At 52.9% G+C, this 15,450-nt stretch overlaps 1 protein-coding gene across 1 annotated transcript; it reads right to left on the minus strand.

Annotated features, from left to right (window-relative positions):
• Positions 1-459: 459 nt before the first annotated feature.
• KCNK16 (potassium two pore domain channel subfamily K member 16) lies at positions 460-6,386 on the minus strand. The gene is made up of 5 exons (XM_042937283.1): positions 6,174-6,386; positions 3,023-3,137; positions 2,031-2,197; positions 1,014-1,179; positions 460-739 (listed from the first exon to the last, which is right to left on the minus strand). The coding sequence occupies exons 1-5, from the start codon at positions 6,384-6,386 to the stop codon at positions 516-518; spliced, it is 885 nt and encodes a 294-aa protein (XP_042793217.1). The 3' UTR covers positions 460-515.
• Positions 6,387-15,450: the final 9,064 nt, after the last annotated feature.

A 15,450-nucleotide genomic window follows, 5' to 3' on the forward strand; every position in this document is an offset into this window, starting at 1 on the left:
GGCCTCTCTGCTTATTTAGTGCTTCTAGTGGACTAAACGCACATGGAGAACAGGATCTTTCACTGTGTGTCCCCAGAACCTGGCCCTCTGCCTGACACACAGTGGGGGCCTGACAAATGCCCCTCGTGCACATATCAAATGAGGTGAAAATAAAGTCAACCTATGTTTACTCTACTGCATAAAGTCTCCTGGGTTGGGGGGAATGCGGGGAGGGCATGATGGAGATTTGGCTACGGTGATCCATGTCTGGATTCAACTTTTCCAGGTCACATTTGGGGGAGGGGCTTTGGGACAACAGCGTGCATCTCACTCCACACATGTCTCTCATCCTGTCCTACATCTCCTTTCAGTTACTTGCTTGAACATTCCTGTCTCCTTTACTCTCTGGAGAGATCCTGAGATCAACCCTGGCTGGGAAGGGGAGGGGGAGGATCTTGAACAGGAAGTCTAGAAGGCATATAGAAGTCTAGAAGGGGTAGGGGAAGCAGGAGGGGCTCCTGGGGTTGCTGGAGGCCTCATGCAGAGATAGGGGTCTTCTGAGGCCTGGGGACCCCTTCCATCTCGGGGGCTCCCCCTTCCTTGAGGCCAAGTCCCCTGCTGAGTAGCCAGAGCTGGGAGCACCTGTGCAGAAGCAGAGGACCCAGTGGGAGGACCAGAGCCAGCCAGGCCAGGCCCAGGAGGATCCAGATGGCTGCCAGGCTCCGGTACACCGAGATGTAATGCTTGCTGGGGTCTGTACCTGGCAGGGAAGGGACATGATAAATGCCCGGCATCTGAGGGCACAGCCACACCCCCTCCCAGGTTTCATAGGGGTCTTCACCAGCCTCCCCATAACAAGGATCTGCAGTGGAGGGAAAGGGTGATGGGTCCCAGGCCACAGACGTCTAAGGATGTTGTGAGAATCCTCAGAAGCCTTACAAATTATTTGTCTCCCCCAAACAACCAGGGACTATTTCCCCATTCCCTAACCCTCATGGCCCCCACTCGGAGAAGTGTGACTGCCTTGTTCTCACCGACAACATAGTCCCCGAAGCCAATGGTGCTGAGAGTGATGAAGGCAAAGTAGAAGCCTTCACCGAAGCTCCAGCCCTCCACGTGGCTGAAGACCATTGGCGGGAAGATGAGAATGACCAGCGTCCCCAGGGTCAGGAACAGAGCCAGGCCCAGGATCTGCAGCAGCTGGGAGTGAGAGAGTCTGTCTCTGAGTCCACTTGGAAGGCCCCAGGATTGGGCAGGGGGAGTGCGCAAATCTGGGAGTGCAGCTGGGCCGTAGCTATGTCCTTTCCTTGCCCTGCACACCTTTGGGGTGGTGTTTGTATTCTGTGTGTGTGCTTTTGCCCAGGCCAGGGGAATATCTAGTCAGAGGGATTTCATTAGTGGGTCAGTTTGGAATTTGGAGACTCCTTTGGGTCTGAGGATCACGCTTGGATAGACCTGTCAGAGACTCAGAGCTGGGACAGAGGACAGCCACTGAACTGCCCCAGATTCTTCTGCACCCCAGCCCTCCTTAGTGTGCTGGCTTTGCAAAGGGCTAGCCAAGCGGGTGGGCAATGGGGGTGTGCTGGGTGGCCCAAAGTTTACTTTCAACCGCAGGAAGGGGTGCTGGAGTTCTGTGATGGCCACAGAGATGTGCTGTCCAGATTCCCTTTCAAAGGAGACCTTGTTGATCAGCAGTCAGCCAGCGGCCTCTGGCTCCTGTCTTCTTTGAGGCGTATGTCAGCTACAGAGAACCGCCGGGCCCACGGGCACACCCTTCCCAAGAAGGCCACCCTGTGTCTGATTGAGGCCAGGGTATATAGCCCTGGCTGATTCAGCACCCTGTGGGACAACTCCCATGGCCACACACGCGGGAGAGCTCCTCGAGGGGCTGGCCAAGTCTTTGTCCAGCCTGATCACAATTCAACTTCTCCCTCTGCCCCGCCCTTTCTTCCATGAGTTTCTACCCCTAAGACCCTGCCTGCCAAACCGCGTCTCAGTATCAGTTTCTGTTTTCACCCCGCCACAGGACCATAATGAAGAGGCGGCCCTACCTGGGAGCGCCTGGGCTGCTCCTCCCACCTCTCGAGGGCGGCCAGGTGGGCGTGCAGGCCTGCACCCAGGTGGTTGAGGAAGACCACGTTGAGCGGGATGCCCACCAAGGCATAGAAGACACAGAAGACCTGGCCTGCCTCCGTGCTGGGCGCCAGGTTGCCGTATCCTGCGGGGGGAGGGGAGGAGTGTGCAAATATGGGAAAGAGAGCGTTCAGAGCTGCCTCCCCCACAGACTCTAGGTAGTCATCTTCCATCACCTCCTGGAGGAGAGGAGAAGCTCCTCTCTTCCCAAGAACATTCTCCCCAGCCCCTGCTAGAATGATCTCTATTTGTAAGAATCCTGCTTGTCTTTGAAAGGCCCATCTCCAATGGCACTGCCTCTAGGAAGCCCTCCTGACTGCCACCCTCCTCCTGCCTACGTGGAGTGATTCCTCATAGTGCTTTGTGTCATTCCTGTCTAGTTTTTCCCTGGGGGAGGTGAGGGAACACAGCAGATGCTATTGGTGTGCTGTCCCCTCAGAACAGCTGGGGCATCACCTGCAGCCTGGGGGACAGTTCCTGTCCACCCAGATGGCTCTCTACTCCAAGTCCCTGCATCTCTCTGTACCTGAGAACGTGCGTAGTCTATGGGCAGGTTCAAAATACTAGAGTTAACACATCCGGGGTCAGTTCTCAACCATCGAGGGCAGGAGTTGGTAGATAAATAGCCTCATTTCCTCCCCCCTCACAGGCAATGTTCGGAGGCTGTGCTCTGCCTGTGCTCTCAGAGGGCCCCCGTGGGAGCGAGGCCAGTTGTCCTAACTGGGACCCTGTTCACCCATGCAAACGTTGCTGCCCTTTCTCCTCTCTTGCTTTACCTCCCCACTTCTCTACTTGTGCTTCCTGGAATCATCTCCTAAATAAACCACAGTCCTGGTCTCAGCATCTGCTCTCAGCAACCGCAACCAAAACAGGGACTTTGGGGAAGCCCTTCCCCACCCAGACACTTTACCTATGGTGGTGACAACCGTGCCCGCAAAGAAGAAACTGCTGCCGAAGTCCCAGTTGCTGGGGTTGGTGGAGTTGCCTTTGGGGTTCACACCCTTCACCCAGGCTTCCATGATCACCTGTTGGGGGGGGGGTGGTGTGGGGTGGGAGAAAGAGGCAGCTGATGGCCCCTGCTGGTGGCCAAGCTCTCTGCTGTCATCTCACTTAATGATATTCTTAGATGGTCTTGTTTCCATTTTGTGGAAATGTAGGCTCTGTCCAAGTAGCTAAATGCCTTGCCCAAGTCCACTGCTTGTTCCACGGACCAGGGCTACTGAGGTGTGGGCTGTAAACATGGGCTGGTGGAGGGGAACGGGTGTAAGGAGGCAGAGGAGGGTGCTTAATGAGTGGTCCAGGTGGGAGGTGCTGTCTGTGGCCAAGAGGGTGAGACGTAGATGTGAGGACAATAGGAAGATTCCAGGTCGGATGTTCCCGGAAGAGCTTACTGGGGAACGTAGATTTGGGGGGCCACAGGGAAGCCATGGGGCTGCCCTCCCGCAGGGCTGATGGTGGGGACAGAGAACCCCGTTCTGGGTATTCCCGGGGAGCGGGCAGCCTTGCTCTTTGCTGCCCCCTCATGAGGCCCAGCCCATGCCTACAAGAGAAATTCCATCAGACACCAGGGCAAAGGTCGTGTATGTAGTGGTGTTTCTGTGTGGTGTGTTATACGCATACATGTGCATGTGTGTTGAGTGTGTGTTTACGGAATCTGAACCCTGGAAGGCTCAAGCGTAAGCCCCTCTGTCCCGAGGCCCAGCCCTCTTGGAGATGGTTAGTGATCCCTCCCCAGTTCCCTCCCCTGTGACCATGCCTTGTCCCAGGCAACAGCACAATCTTGCCACTTGATAGAGCCCCCAAAGCTGGAAGAGGGCAGTGGGGGAGGGGGCCACTCCGGCCTCCAGTTCCTGTGGGAACCTTTTCCCCACTGGCTGGGTGTGTGTGCTCCTGGCCAGGGTGGGGGTGGCCTTGGTAGGCTGGGCCAGTCTGGGAGTCCTGACACAGGCTGTCTGCTTTTCTTCACTTTGGCAGAACTGGTCTCTTCACATGTGGACTTTGGTCTCCCTCCCGTTCCCACACACCCAGAGAGGCCAGGATGGAACATTCCAGAACACGCTCACTCCCTGGAGACCCTCACCCTTGGGAGCAGCTCTTGCTCTAGGCCCAGCTGTCTCCCACAGCCAACCTGAAGCACTCCATCCTGCTGAGGAGGGGCCTTGATTCAGCGAGGGTACTGAATGTGGGGCCCCCAGTGTGACCCTCCATTTTTCTGTAAGAATCCACACATGTAGAAAAAGCCAGACACGAATCCTGTGAACCGGGGCAAGGCCTTTTTCCTGTGGAGGCGTCTCTAACACTGCTTCTGGTACTGTTAATGGCTTTTCCTCTTGTGAATTTTACCAGTAATGTGTGCTCTTCTGGAATCCTATTCCTGTCAGCCAGGCATCCCCTGGCAAGTGAGGGTCCCTCCCAAGGAGACTGAGGACGGAGGTGTCCTGGCTCCCCTGGGGAGGCCAGAGCCAGGGTGTTGTTATTCAGTGGCTGGGGCTGCAGTCAAGCCTATTTTTTAGGCTTGTTTTTTAGCTCTGTTTACAGAGCTAGTTAGATCCCAGCCACCAATCCTTCCCACACCCTCAGGCTCCTGGGTTTTGCGTCTAGTCCTAGGCTGAGGGAGGAGGAGGTGCCATGGGCTCCAGGGCCCACGAGGGTCTTGGGAGGCGCCAGAGCCCTTCTCAGTCTTAATAGGGGTGCTATGGTGCCAGCCCTGTACTGCTGGAGAGCAAGGAGGCCTCGTTTCCTGGAAGAAAGGGCCTGGACTGGTCTCTCACATCTCTGGAAAGTTCTCTCTGTCCACCCCACCCAACTATCATCTTCTAGGTCAGCTGTTTTCCATCTTGAGGGCATGGGCATGGCCTGGAGGGCTTGTTAACAATAGGCTGCTGGTCCTGCCCCCAGAGCTCCTGATTTGGAGCGCCTGGGGTGGGGTGCGATGTCGGCATTTCTAAAGGACTCCCTGGTGATGCTGATGCAGCCGGTCCAGGGGTCGCACTTTGAGGACTGCTGCTCTAGGCTGTATCCTGCCCACCCCAAGGCCTTACACTTATGCTAATTCGTATGGTGAAGAGCAGCCAGCTGAGGGGTGAGTTCTGTCCCCAGTACTTAAGCCTGCAGTCTTGCCCACACTCCCCCTCTCTGGGGCCCAGTTTCCACCTACCAACTGGAGACAGTGATAGCCATAGGTCATTATGAGGAAACACGTATAAAATTCTTGGCTCCAGAGGATGGATCATGACCGGTCTAACCCCAGCATGATGACCCTGTTCCCCACTGTTTTAGGCACCTTGTAAATGCTCACTAAGTGCCAATTATCACTCTGATGACTCTGCACTTGGCTTGTTCCTTTGTGGTGGCTGTTGTCTTTCACTGGGCCCCCTGGTCTCCAAGGCCGGATTTGCCATGCTTCTTGGAGAGAGGGTGCTGGGGCTCCAGAGTCTGTGCAGAGAAGTAGGAGGGGCCCAGACATAGGGGGACATGCTCTGCCCCAGAGAGAGCCCCCTGTGGACGCCTTGCTGGTGTAGCCATCAACCTGCTCATCCTGCTCACTGGGCCGGGGAAGACCAGCATGGCAGCTGCTCCTGACCGTAATTTGTGTGTCCCACCCACAGCCCTCGAGTGTGGTCAGCAGAGGGAAGTGAGGGGGGTGAGGACAGAAGGATTAGCAGCCCGGGGTTGGGGTAGGGGAAGTATGGCGCATGGGAGAAGGAAATTTGCACAGCGTTGCTAACACTGACACACAGTTCACATTTATGCAGCAAGTGGCTGCTTAAAAAGTGCTTTTGATCCGCTGTAAATGTCTGCAGCACCTCTGAGATCATTCGGCTCACCTTTTAGATGAGGAAATTTGGGATCAGTGAGTTTGAGTGACCCGCTCAGTGTCACACAGCAATCTGGTTCTAGACCTGGGGCCAGAATCCAGCCCTAGGTCTCCCTAGGTCTCTGCTCCCGCTCTACACTGCTTCCAAACAAGCATTAACCACCCCTCCCCGGACTGATCGCCCTGGATCTGCCACGAGAACCCCCACTCTGCCCACCATCCCACACCAGCACCTCCCTCTCACCTGCACAAACTGCTCCAGGGCCCGCTGGTCCAGGCACGTGTAGTTCTCCAGGAAGCGCAGCTTCTCAAACTGGAACTGGTCCCTGGACTGAGCCTCCGCCTGCTTCTCCAGCAGCTGGAAGACAGTGGCACCAAGCAGCAGGTAGCAGACGTAGGCCAGCAGCAGGGGCAGCACCCGGCCACCCCAGCAGCTGCAGAGCCTGGCTTGGGGCATGGTGTGGCCGGGAATCTGCCGGGGCTACGGGGCTGCCTCCGGGAGGAGAGGGGGGAAGCGCCCGGGGACCCGTGCCCAGCCTCCTGCCTGCCTCGCCCTCCTCGTCCTCCTCGGCACAGGTGTCTGGAGGCCGGGGAGTCTGTTTGAACAGTGCGGCTCAGCGTGGCTGCACTAAGTGCCTCTAGCGCAAACAGGCCAGCCACCCCCCACCAGCCTTTTGGACCCTGGAGAGCACAGGTCGGTGGCATGGACCCCTCAAAGAGACCTACCGGGTCCTCCTGCGGTCGTCTTGTCTTACCCTCTGCCTACAAGTTGGATGGGTGTTTCTGGACCAAATCAGATGCTTTCCCCTTCATTCTGCCCAGGCCTGAGTGGGTGCCCTCCACAGCCCCAGCTTTTCACCCGTGATGGATGGCTTCGGGTCCCCACGCTGGGAAGGAATCAGGATGGGTGTGAAAATGCCTTGTGCTCAGTTGCCTTGGCTACAGAATGGGGCTGGGAGGATGGCCTGCCTACTGAGGGCCCTGAAGATAATAAACTGGGTAACAAATCAGGGCAAAGCAAATAGAGAACAGCCTTGACCAAGAACAGGAATAGGGTTGATGCTCCCAACAAGTTGTATGCATTTGCTTCATAGCTTTTGCTGAAAGTTTTTGTTTGTTTGTTTTTTGTTTGTTTTTTGTTTTTTGGCTTGAAATCCTTATCAGGTTTCCTCCAATACAATATTGGTGAGATGTATGTGTGAGTAAAAAAGAAGCTAAAATTATATCCTGGCCTGAGATGTTAACAGTGGCTTCGCTCTGGGGAGTGGAATGGAGGGTGTTTTCCTGTCTTTCTCTTCTTTGCTTGTGTGTGAATTTGCAATAGCTTTATTGAGATATAATTCACATACCATTTCATTCACACATTTAAAGTATACGGTTGAAGGGTTTTTAGTATTTTCAGAATCATGCAGCTATCTCCACAATCTTTTCTAGAACATTTTCATCAGTTCTGAAAGAAACCCCTGAGCATCCAGTCTGCCCCCTCAGCCTCTGGCAAAACCATTAATCTGCTTTCTCTCTCTGGATTTCTCTATACTGGACATGTCATAGAGATTCAGTCTGACCGTTTGTGGCCTTTTGTGTCTGGCCTCTGTGTAATGTATTTAAGGTTCATCCATGTTGTGGCATTTGTCAGTAGTTTATTTTTTTTTTTTTAATGTTTATTTTTGAGAGAGGAAAAGAGAGAGAGAGAGAGAGGGAGAGAGAGAGAACAAGTAAGGGAGGGGCAGAGAGAGAGGGAGACACAGAATCCGAAGCAGGCTCCAGGCTCTGAGCTGTCAGCACAGAGCCCGACATGGGGCTTGAACTCACAAACCACGAGATCATGACCTGAGCCGAAGTCTTGCTGCTTAACCGACTGAGCCACCCAGGTGCCTCTACTTTATTCTTGTTTATGGCTGAATCATATTTCATTGCGTGGGTATACCAACATTTTATTTATCCGTTCATCGGTTGATAGATACTCAGGTTGTTTCCACTTTTTGGCTATCAGGAATAATGCTACTACAAATATTCACTTACAGGCTTTGGTGAGGATGTATGTTTTCATGTCTCTGGGAGTGGAGTTGCTGGTCACGTGGTCATTCTATGTTTAACTTTTTGAGGAGCTGCCTGGCTGTTTTCCAAAGGGGCTGCACCAATGTACGTTCGCACCTGCAGTGTGTGTGTCTTCCAAGTTCTCTGCTCACGTTTTCTGTGATGGGCTGTGGCTGCAGACAACACGAGCTGCCTGTCTACATCCTCTCCCTCCTTCCCAGCTAGCAGAGCCCAAACCGTGTGCTTGTGAGCCCCAGGCAACGGAGCGTGATCGGTCTAACCCATCATGATAGTCCTGCTCCCTGTGCTCTGGGCCGGGTTCCCGGGAGCAGCCCCGAGAGGGGGATTTGTGTGTGAGCAGCGGGGTAAGCGAAGAGTGATACGGATGTGGGGCAAGCAGGGTCAAACAGGAGACCATAGTCCCAGCTCAGCCTGGTTCGTGGAGAGCCCTGGTGGGTGATGCACACCGTTAGTCCCAGGTGGAGGCAGGGGAGCTGGGCTTTCACAATCCCACACCAGCCAGTCGTTGAGCCATCTCTGGCACACAGCTGGCAAACGGCTCCGGTAACCTGGGGATGGTCCACTGGAGTCCCAAGTGATCGGTAGGCCAGGCCATTGGAAGCAGAACCACATTAAAGAGGGCACAGAAATGGGGAGGAGATCAGAGGATGGACAGCATCCCTCGCACCCACTTTCCCGGCTCTCTTGCAGCTCGGGTGGCCCTGTGACCCAGTTCTGGCCAACTGGGTGTGTGCAGAGCCGGTTGTGGACGTGTGGGGCCAGGCTGTGCTGTCCCCGCAAAGGGCTCAGCTGTGGCTGGGCCCACCGTTCCCCCTCTGTGTGCCCTGAATGCACAGATGGCTGGCCTCATTGAGGGAAAGGTCAAGAGGGTTGCAAAGACGCTCAGCTGATTCTTTTTTTTTTTTTTTTTGATGTTTATTTTTTATTTTTGAAAGAGAGAAAGAGAGAGAGGCAGATGAGCAGGGGAGGGGTAGAGAGAGATAAGGAGACAGAGAATCCCAAGCAGGCTCCAGGCTCCGGGGCTGTCAGTACAGAGCCCGACGCGGGGCTTGAACTCACAGACCGTGAGATCATGACCTGAACCAAAGTCGGACGCTCAACTGACTGAGCCACTCGGGCGCCACTGATGCTCAGCTGATTCTTGCACACACCTATCTCTAGATTTCAAAAATGTTGGGAACATAAACCCTATTTGTTTAAGCCACTGTTAGGTATTCAGTTACTTCCCAATGGCTACACAAATTTTTGTCGTTGTTTTAATTGTTCAAGGCTTATTTGAGTTGGAAGAAATAGCAACACACTCCAGCTATCTGAAGTAATTGAAATAATTTGTGAAGGGAAGCCAGGAGCCGCCAGGCTTCTGGAGCAACTGGGCCTGTGTCCTCACTCTTGGCCATTAACAGGCTCTGTTCCCTCTCCTCGCGGGGTGCACCCCTCCACTCGCCCCAGCCAGCCGGCCATTCCCTCCCTGTGCTCTGTCCTGTCTCTCTGCCTCGGATTCTGCTCCAGGCCGCCCTGCGGGCATCCCGTCAGCATCAGCTGCTGCCCTTCTCTTCTTTCTCTTGTACTTCTTGTCTCCAAGGTGAGGCCGATGTCAAGAGCACCTTTTCACGTGGGCCACTTCACAGGTGTCTGGACGGCCTTGAGTCAAGCAATACCTTCAGCTGCTCTGCCCCAGCCAGGGGGTGGGGGCATCACCTGTACAGGTGTCACTTGGAAAGGGGTATGGGGAGGCAGATACTGTGGCCTCTGTGTCCAGGACAGGCCATGATGGTTTCGGTAATGAGAGAGAGAGAGAGAGAGAGAGGGAGGGAGAGATTATAGAAAATAAAAGCCAGGGGGAGATTTTTTTTCCATTTTACCTCTTCAAGTATGTGAATGATCAAGACACTGGTAGTGTCATAGGATTCTTAACCTGCTGTAAGGCCAGAACCAGAACGATAAATAACAGGGGGTGGAGGTGTAGGCAGGATGTGGAGGCCACCCCTGGGGAACATCCCGGCACCGTAACCAGTGCCGAAGGCAGCCAAGGTGTCTCCGCTCCGAAGCACCTCATCCATCCCATGGTTGAGGGGAGCCCTGCCTGGGTGTGGCAGCTGCCTTCTCTGCAGTCCTGCTGGTTCTGGGTTCCCTGAAGTCACCTGTGGATCTCAAGCTACCCCTTACAAGGCTCTTCTATACCCAGAGCTTTCCCAGACAGCACCGTGGCTGGGATGTGGGCTTGTCTCGGAAGAGGAAGGAAGCATCAAGACTCCCCAGACTCACCCCTGACCGGTTTTTCTTTATGGTCTGGAGAGATGGGACCACACAGGTTGACTAACATCATATCATCACAGACTTGCTACTTCCTGGCTTTAAGCTTGGGTTTGTAGTTACACCTGCAGGGCCGCGTAATAATCAAATCCTATTTTATTGCCCTAGAGAAGCTCAATGTGTGAAGAGTTCTCTTGTGTATCATTTAGAAAGCTCGTCTGTTGACATCTGGGGGAATCTCAGGCAGGTCTTAGTAACTTCTTCAGCCCAAGTATCCTCCACGGGTCTGGACATTGTCCACAGGCAATGGTGGTGGTTCCAAGGTGGAAGGAAATCAAGGGAAGAGTATGGACTGTCTGTATGGGAGAAAGGGGTGGGCGCTGGGGGCCAGAGCTCTGTCTCTGACATGTTGAGGTGGAAGGAGCGCTGGGTTAGCCCTTAACTGGAGCCCCCCGCCCAGGTCCTGGCAGGTTCTCTAGGGTCAAGACACTGCCTTCACTTATGGCCTACCTATTGAGAACCTCCTGTGTGCCTGTTGTCCTCCCCCTGTCCTCGCTGCTCACTCTCCCCTCTGAGGCTCCTTCCTCAGCTCTCCTCTGGTTGTGCCCCTCGTCTCCTGTTCTCACGTTCACTTTTCATGGACCCCCAAAGACTTGACTAGAGTTTAGGATGAGTCCTTCTCAGGAGCACTTCCATTTTAGTGTGTGTGTGTATGTGTGGGCGGGGGGGGGGGGGTGTACTTATGGAAACCCCAAGCCCACAGAGCCAGAGAGTGGTAACATAATGGTGGAATTGGTGGGTGAGGGTCAAATCACAAGGTCATCCTGCACCACAGAGGCAGCCCTCTTTCTCTCCACCTTGACTCATTCAATACATGCCAGTGGAACCCTCTGTGCTGGGGCCTATTGTAGTGACTGCAGTCGGCTGTGGCCTCATTTGGTCAGGTTTAGGAGAGAATCTGCTTGACTGTGGGGACCTCCCCTGCCCATCAAACACTCCATCTCCCACCCCACGGGGGCACTGCTCCGCTGTGAGTGACTGATGGACACAGGGCATGATTTATAATCCCTTTTAGGGAATTATTGCTGCTAATGGGCAGAGCCAATTTGTGCTTCCAAGTGGGGAGGGCAAAATCAATTAATGGAGAGTCTAACATGGCCAGGCCTGATGGCAGAGTGTGGCCTGACATCCGGCAAGTGATAAGGGACTTTCTGAGGCTGAACTAATAAGGAGATTGGAGGAAAAAGAAGAAAAACAAAACCCCTCTCAGATCAATTTCGTGTACAATGGGGAGAGAATGCAGAGTAAACAGAGCAGCTGGGCACGGGCCTCTTTCCATCTGGATGAGCCCTGAGATAAGGAAAAGGACAGGTTGCCACCCCACCAACCAACATCGGTATTCGCTTAGGGAGTCACTCAATAGACACATATCCGCACAAATGAAAAAGGGCACGTTCTAAACCGGAACCAAAGGGAGAAGATAAGGCCCACCTGCCCCGGGTACATCCCTTGCAGGGAAAAGGGCAAGTGGAAAAAAGGAGCCGTGGTTTCAGACCCTGCTGCCCTGAGCCCCAATGATTGGCAGCACCACGGACCCAAGCGACAAGTTCTGCATATGGTCGTCTGGGCTCCTGGACGTGTCCCCACAGTGAAGCTCCTGGACGTGTCCCCACAGTGAAGCGTGCGGGAGAGCATCCTGTGTGGAGGCAGGGGTGGCACGGGTTTGTATAGGTCTCTGTCCTTGTGGCCAGAGAGGAGTGTGACCTCCAACTGTGTGGCCAGAAGAGAGGAGGGAGAAGGCTGAGGGGTGATTTGAGGGAAAGGCTTTAAACAAACAAACACACCTGGTATTAACCTTGTTCAGATTTTCCATTGTTTTTTCTGTTGTTGTTGTTTTTTGAGCAGTAGGATTCGTTTCTCACATGAACTCTTTCCCTGCACTCCAGGATGGGCACTGTGAAGAGAAGGGCTCTCGTTGAAGTGGGGGATGGGGCTCCCACTTTGAGGGCTTGGATGCAAGAGCTCCCCCACCCCCGACTCGTGATTCTGAAATAGATGCCCTCGCTTAAATCGGATTTACCTCAGAATGGACTCTGAGGCAAAATTTGGGTGTGAGTAGTTCATGTGGGAAGTGGTCCCAGGAACCCATCCCAAGAGAGTGGGGAGGAGAGACAGGGTAGGGGGGCAGTCAATACAAGGTGAGTTTTTGAACAGGTATCTGCCATGGGCACCTGGGTCTCAGCCCCGCCAGGACCTCTGGGAGGCTGTGTGGGGCACACCTCAGAGTTGTCCTGGGGGGGGGGGGCAAGGAAGCTGGGGGTGTTTGTCCACCAGCGCCTGCCCCTCATTAGTTGAGGATTTGCTCCAGGAGAGCTTAACTCTTGCGCTGCTGGCCTGCCCTGCCAATGGACCCAGAGTGTTCCTATGGAGGAAGAGGACCTTCGGGTAGAGACAGACGGATACTTGAGACAGGAAGCTGTTGGTGTGGATGACAACTGTTCACCAAAGCTACGTGGGACCTCCAGGTGGGTTGGGGAACATGGGCAGGACACAGCCAGTGTCTGTCAGACTCTTTGTTCTATAACTAAGTCATTAGTAGTTTTTTGTGTCATTGTGGTTTGTAAATCCTGCAGGGAAAGAGCTCATCTGTGGAGGTTAATGAAGGAATCGTTCAGCTTGTCAGACAAATACCTTTGGGAGACAATAGGAGTGGGAAGATCATGCCTCTCTCTTGTGATGGCCACTAAATTTGAAAAAGGCAAGGGGATTGTTAAAGGATCCATTAGACACCCTTTATTAAAGAACCCCTTATGCCTCCTTATGTGTGCAGACTATGGAAAAACCCAGAGCTGCAAGATGCACTGGGGCAAAAGCAGCAATAAACTTGGGAACACATGGACCAGGATGTAGATGTGGGGTGTTGATCAGGATACAGTCCATCTTGGCCCCAGGGAGGAGCAGAGCCTTCCCAGGGCCTGGGAGATGAAGTGAACAGAGAAACTGAGAGTGTAGAAAAGGCCAGGGCTGCTGCTGAGTGTGTGGGATCCTGGCAAACATTTTTTGTGAGCTCCTGTCTATATAAGCAATTTGATTAAAACTGCACCAAATTCATGAGTCCATCTGAGGTGTAATAATGGTTACTGGTGAAGATTTAGAATGTTGTAGACAACAGGTACTTGTGGATTTGTTTGTTGTCCATTCAGTACGTGCGAAGACTCTTTGTCCTGTGTCTGGTACTTTTCCTATGTGAGAGTCACTTAAGTCAGCAGGTCAGCACCATTCTGGTGGTCCAGTCCCGAGCGATGTCATGAAGGAAATGCTGCACCGGTCGGTGCATTGATCGTGCATTGATCATCACACCTGGAACTGGGAGTGCAGGGGGGAGGGGGCTGGTCTGGGGAAGGGCTGCCTTCTCAAGCTGAGGAGTTGAGGCAAGTGAGAGGGAGGGATCCCTAATCAGCTTTCTGTTTGCTCCTTGCTCTGAGTTCCCCCTCAATGTGCATAAAATGGGCTCAGCCCTGCTTACTGGCAGTTGGCGATAGAAACCCAAATAAAGCAGTTGATCCTAAAAAAGCTTGCTGCCTCCCTCCTTGTCCTGACAGAAGCATCCGGGGCCACATAGCCAGAAGCCATTTTCCACACAGGAGAAGGAACCTGTGTTAAAGGAAATGCTATTTTCCTCCTCCCACATTTTACCCATACATTGTCAACTTCCAACATTCACGGCCAACATCTCCTCTGCCTTATCACCCCGGCAGACCCTTGGACACATGTCTTGAAATACTCTCTCCCCCCATATTCTTAGATGACTCACATCCCCCAAGTCTCCTATTTGCTGTACTCCATGTTCCTATTCGACCTCTCAGCCCCACGCCTCTTCATGTCATTGAATCCCTGGCCCACCATTCTAGCTGTAAACCTGCCTCTCCCCACTTCCTCTCTGTGCCATGTCCCGGCTCTCACACTCTTATCCACCTTGACAGTGAGCCCAGGCCCATCCTATCCCACCCCAACTCCATCTTAGCTCAGATTCCCTTGTTTATTTGTTTTTTGTCCATCTCCCCAATTAGAATTTTTTTAAAAAAAATTTTTAATGTTTATTTATTTTTCAGAGAAAGAGAGACAGAGTGTGAGCAGGGGAGGGACAGAGAGAGAGGGAGACACAGAATCTGAAGCAGGCTCCAGGCTCTGAGCTGTCAGCACAGAGACAGATGCGGGGCTCAAACTCATGAACCACAAGATCAGGACTTGAGCCCAAGATGGACTCCCAACTGACTGAGCCACCCAGGCACCCCTAGAATGAGACGATTGGCACTTTCTCTGTCTTGGTCACCTCTGAGTCACCAGAACTTACCACAGTGGATGGTACATCCTTGTTAAAAGAATGACCAGATGGATGAGGCATGTTTACATTTAAGGAATTACAAGGGGAATATTTCTGCCTATACATATATTTTAAAAGTTTATTTATTTTGAAACAGAGAGGGGAAGGGGCAGAGAGAGAGGGAGAGAGAGAATTCTGTGCTGTCAGCGCAGAGCCCACGGGGCTCGATCTCAGGATCTCACGAACCTTGAGATCATGACCTGAGCCAAAATCAAGAGTCAGACGCTTAGCGGACTGAGTCACCCACGTACCTGAGTCACCCATGCACCCCTTGCCTGTATTTTAAACATACACCCATTGCATTAAAAAACAGTCCCTGTCTACTTATTCAATCATCTGTTTCTATTTGTTTCTATTTCTATCAATTGGTTTTTCTCCTACAAACCATGTTTTCCTGCTTCTTTGCATCCTTGGTAACTTCTACTGGGTGCCCCTCCTATATTGTTAGGTGTTAGATTCTTTTTTTACTCCTTTAAATGTTTTTGAGCTCTGTTTGGAAACTCACTGAAAGCAGTTTGACTCTTTTGATGCTTACTTTTTAGATTTTGTTAGGCGGGACCGGAATAGCTTTGATCTCTGGCTAATTTGGTGCCACTTCCAAATGTATGCCACACATAAATACCTTATGTGTTTTCTGTTCAGTGACTTTTTTTGTGAGACGGTTTCTCCACTGTGGCTGTTGGGAGTACTCCCAACCCTGTGTTATTTCTGGAAAATTTCTACTAGCTCCTTTCTGGTGGTTCTTTCTCCAGCCTTGAGTGATTTCCTCACCCACGTGCCTCGCCCAGCAGTTGGCTGAAGACTTGAGAGAACCCTCTGGAGATCT

This window comes from Panthera leo, chromosome B2 (genome assembly GCF_018350215.1).
Source record: "Panthera leo isolate Ple1 chromosome B2, P.leo_Ple1_pat1.1, whole genome shotgun sequence".
Lineage (NCBI taxonomy): Eukaryota > Metazoa > Chordata > Mammalia > Carnivora > Felidae > Panthera > Panthera leo.

Bases quoted from the DNA above. Each gene is read 5' to 3' on its own strand.
- KCNK16 (XM_042937283.1), bottom strand. From the start codon at position 6,386: ATGCCCCAAGCCAGGCTCTGCAGCTGCTGGGGTGGCCGGGTGCTGCCC. The intron at 3,138-6,173 runs GTGAGAGGGAGG...CCCCCCCAACAG, and splicing joins CCCTGGAGCAGTTTGTGCAG to GTGATCATGGAAGCCTGGGT. The intron at 2,198-3,022 runs GTAAAGTGTCTG...CTCCCCCCGCAG, and splicing joins CACGGTTGTCACCACCATAG to GATACGGCAACCTGGCGCCC.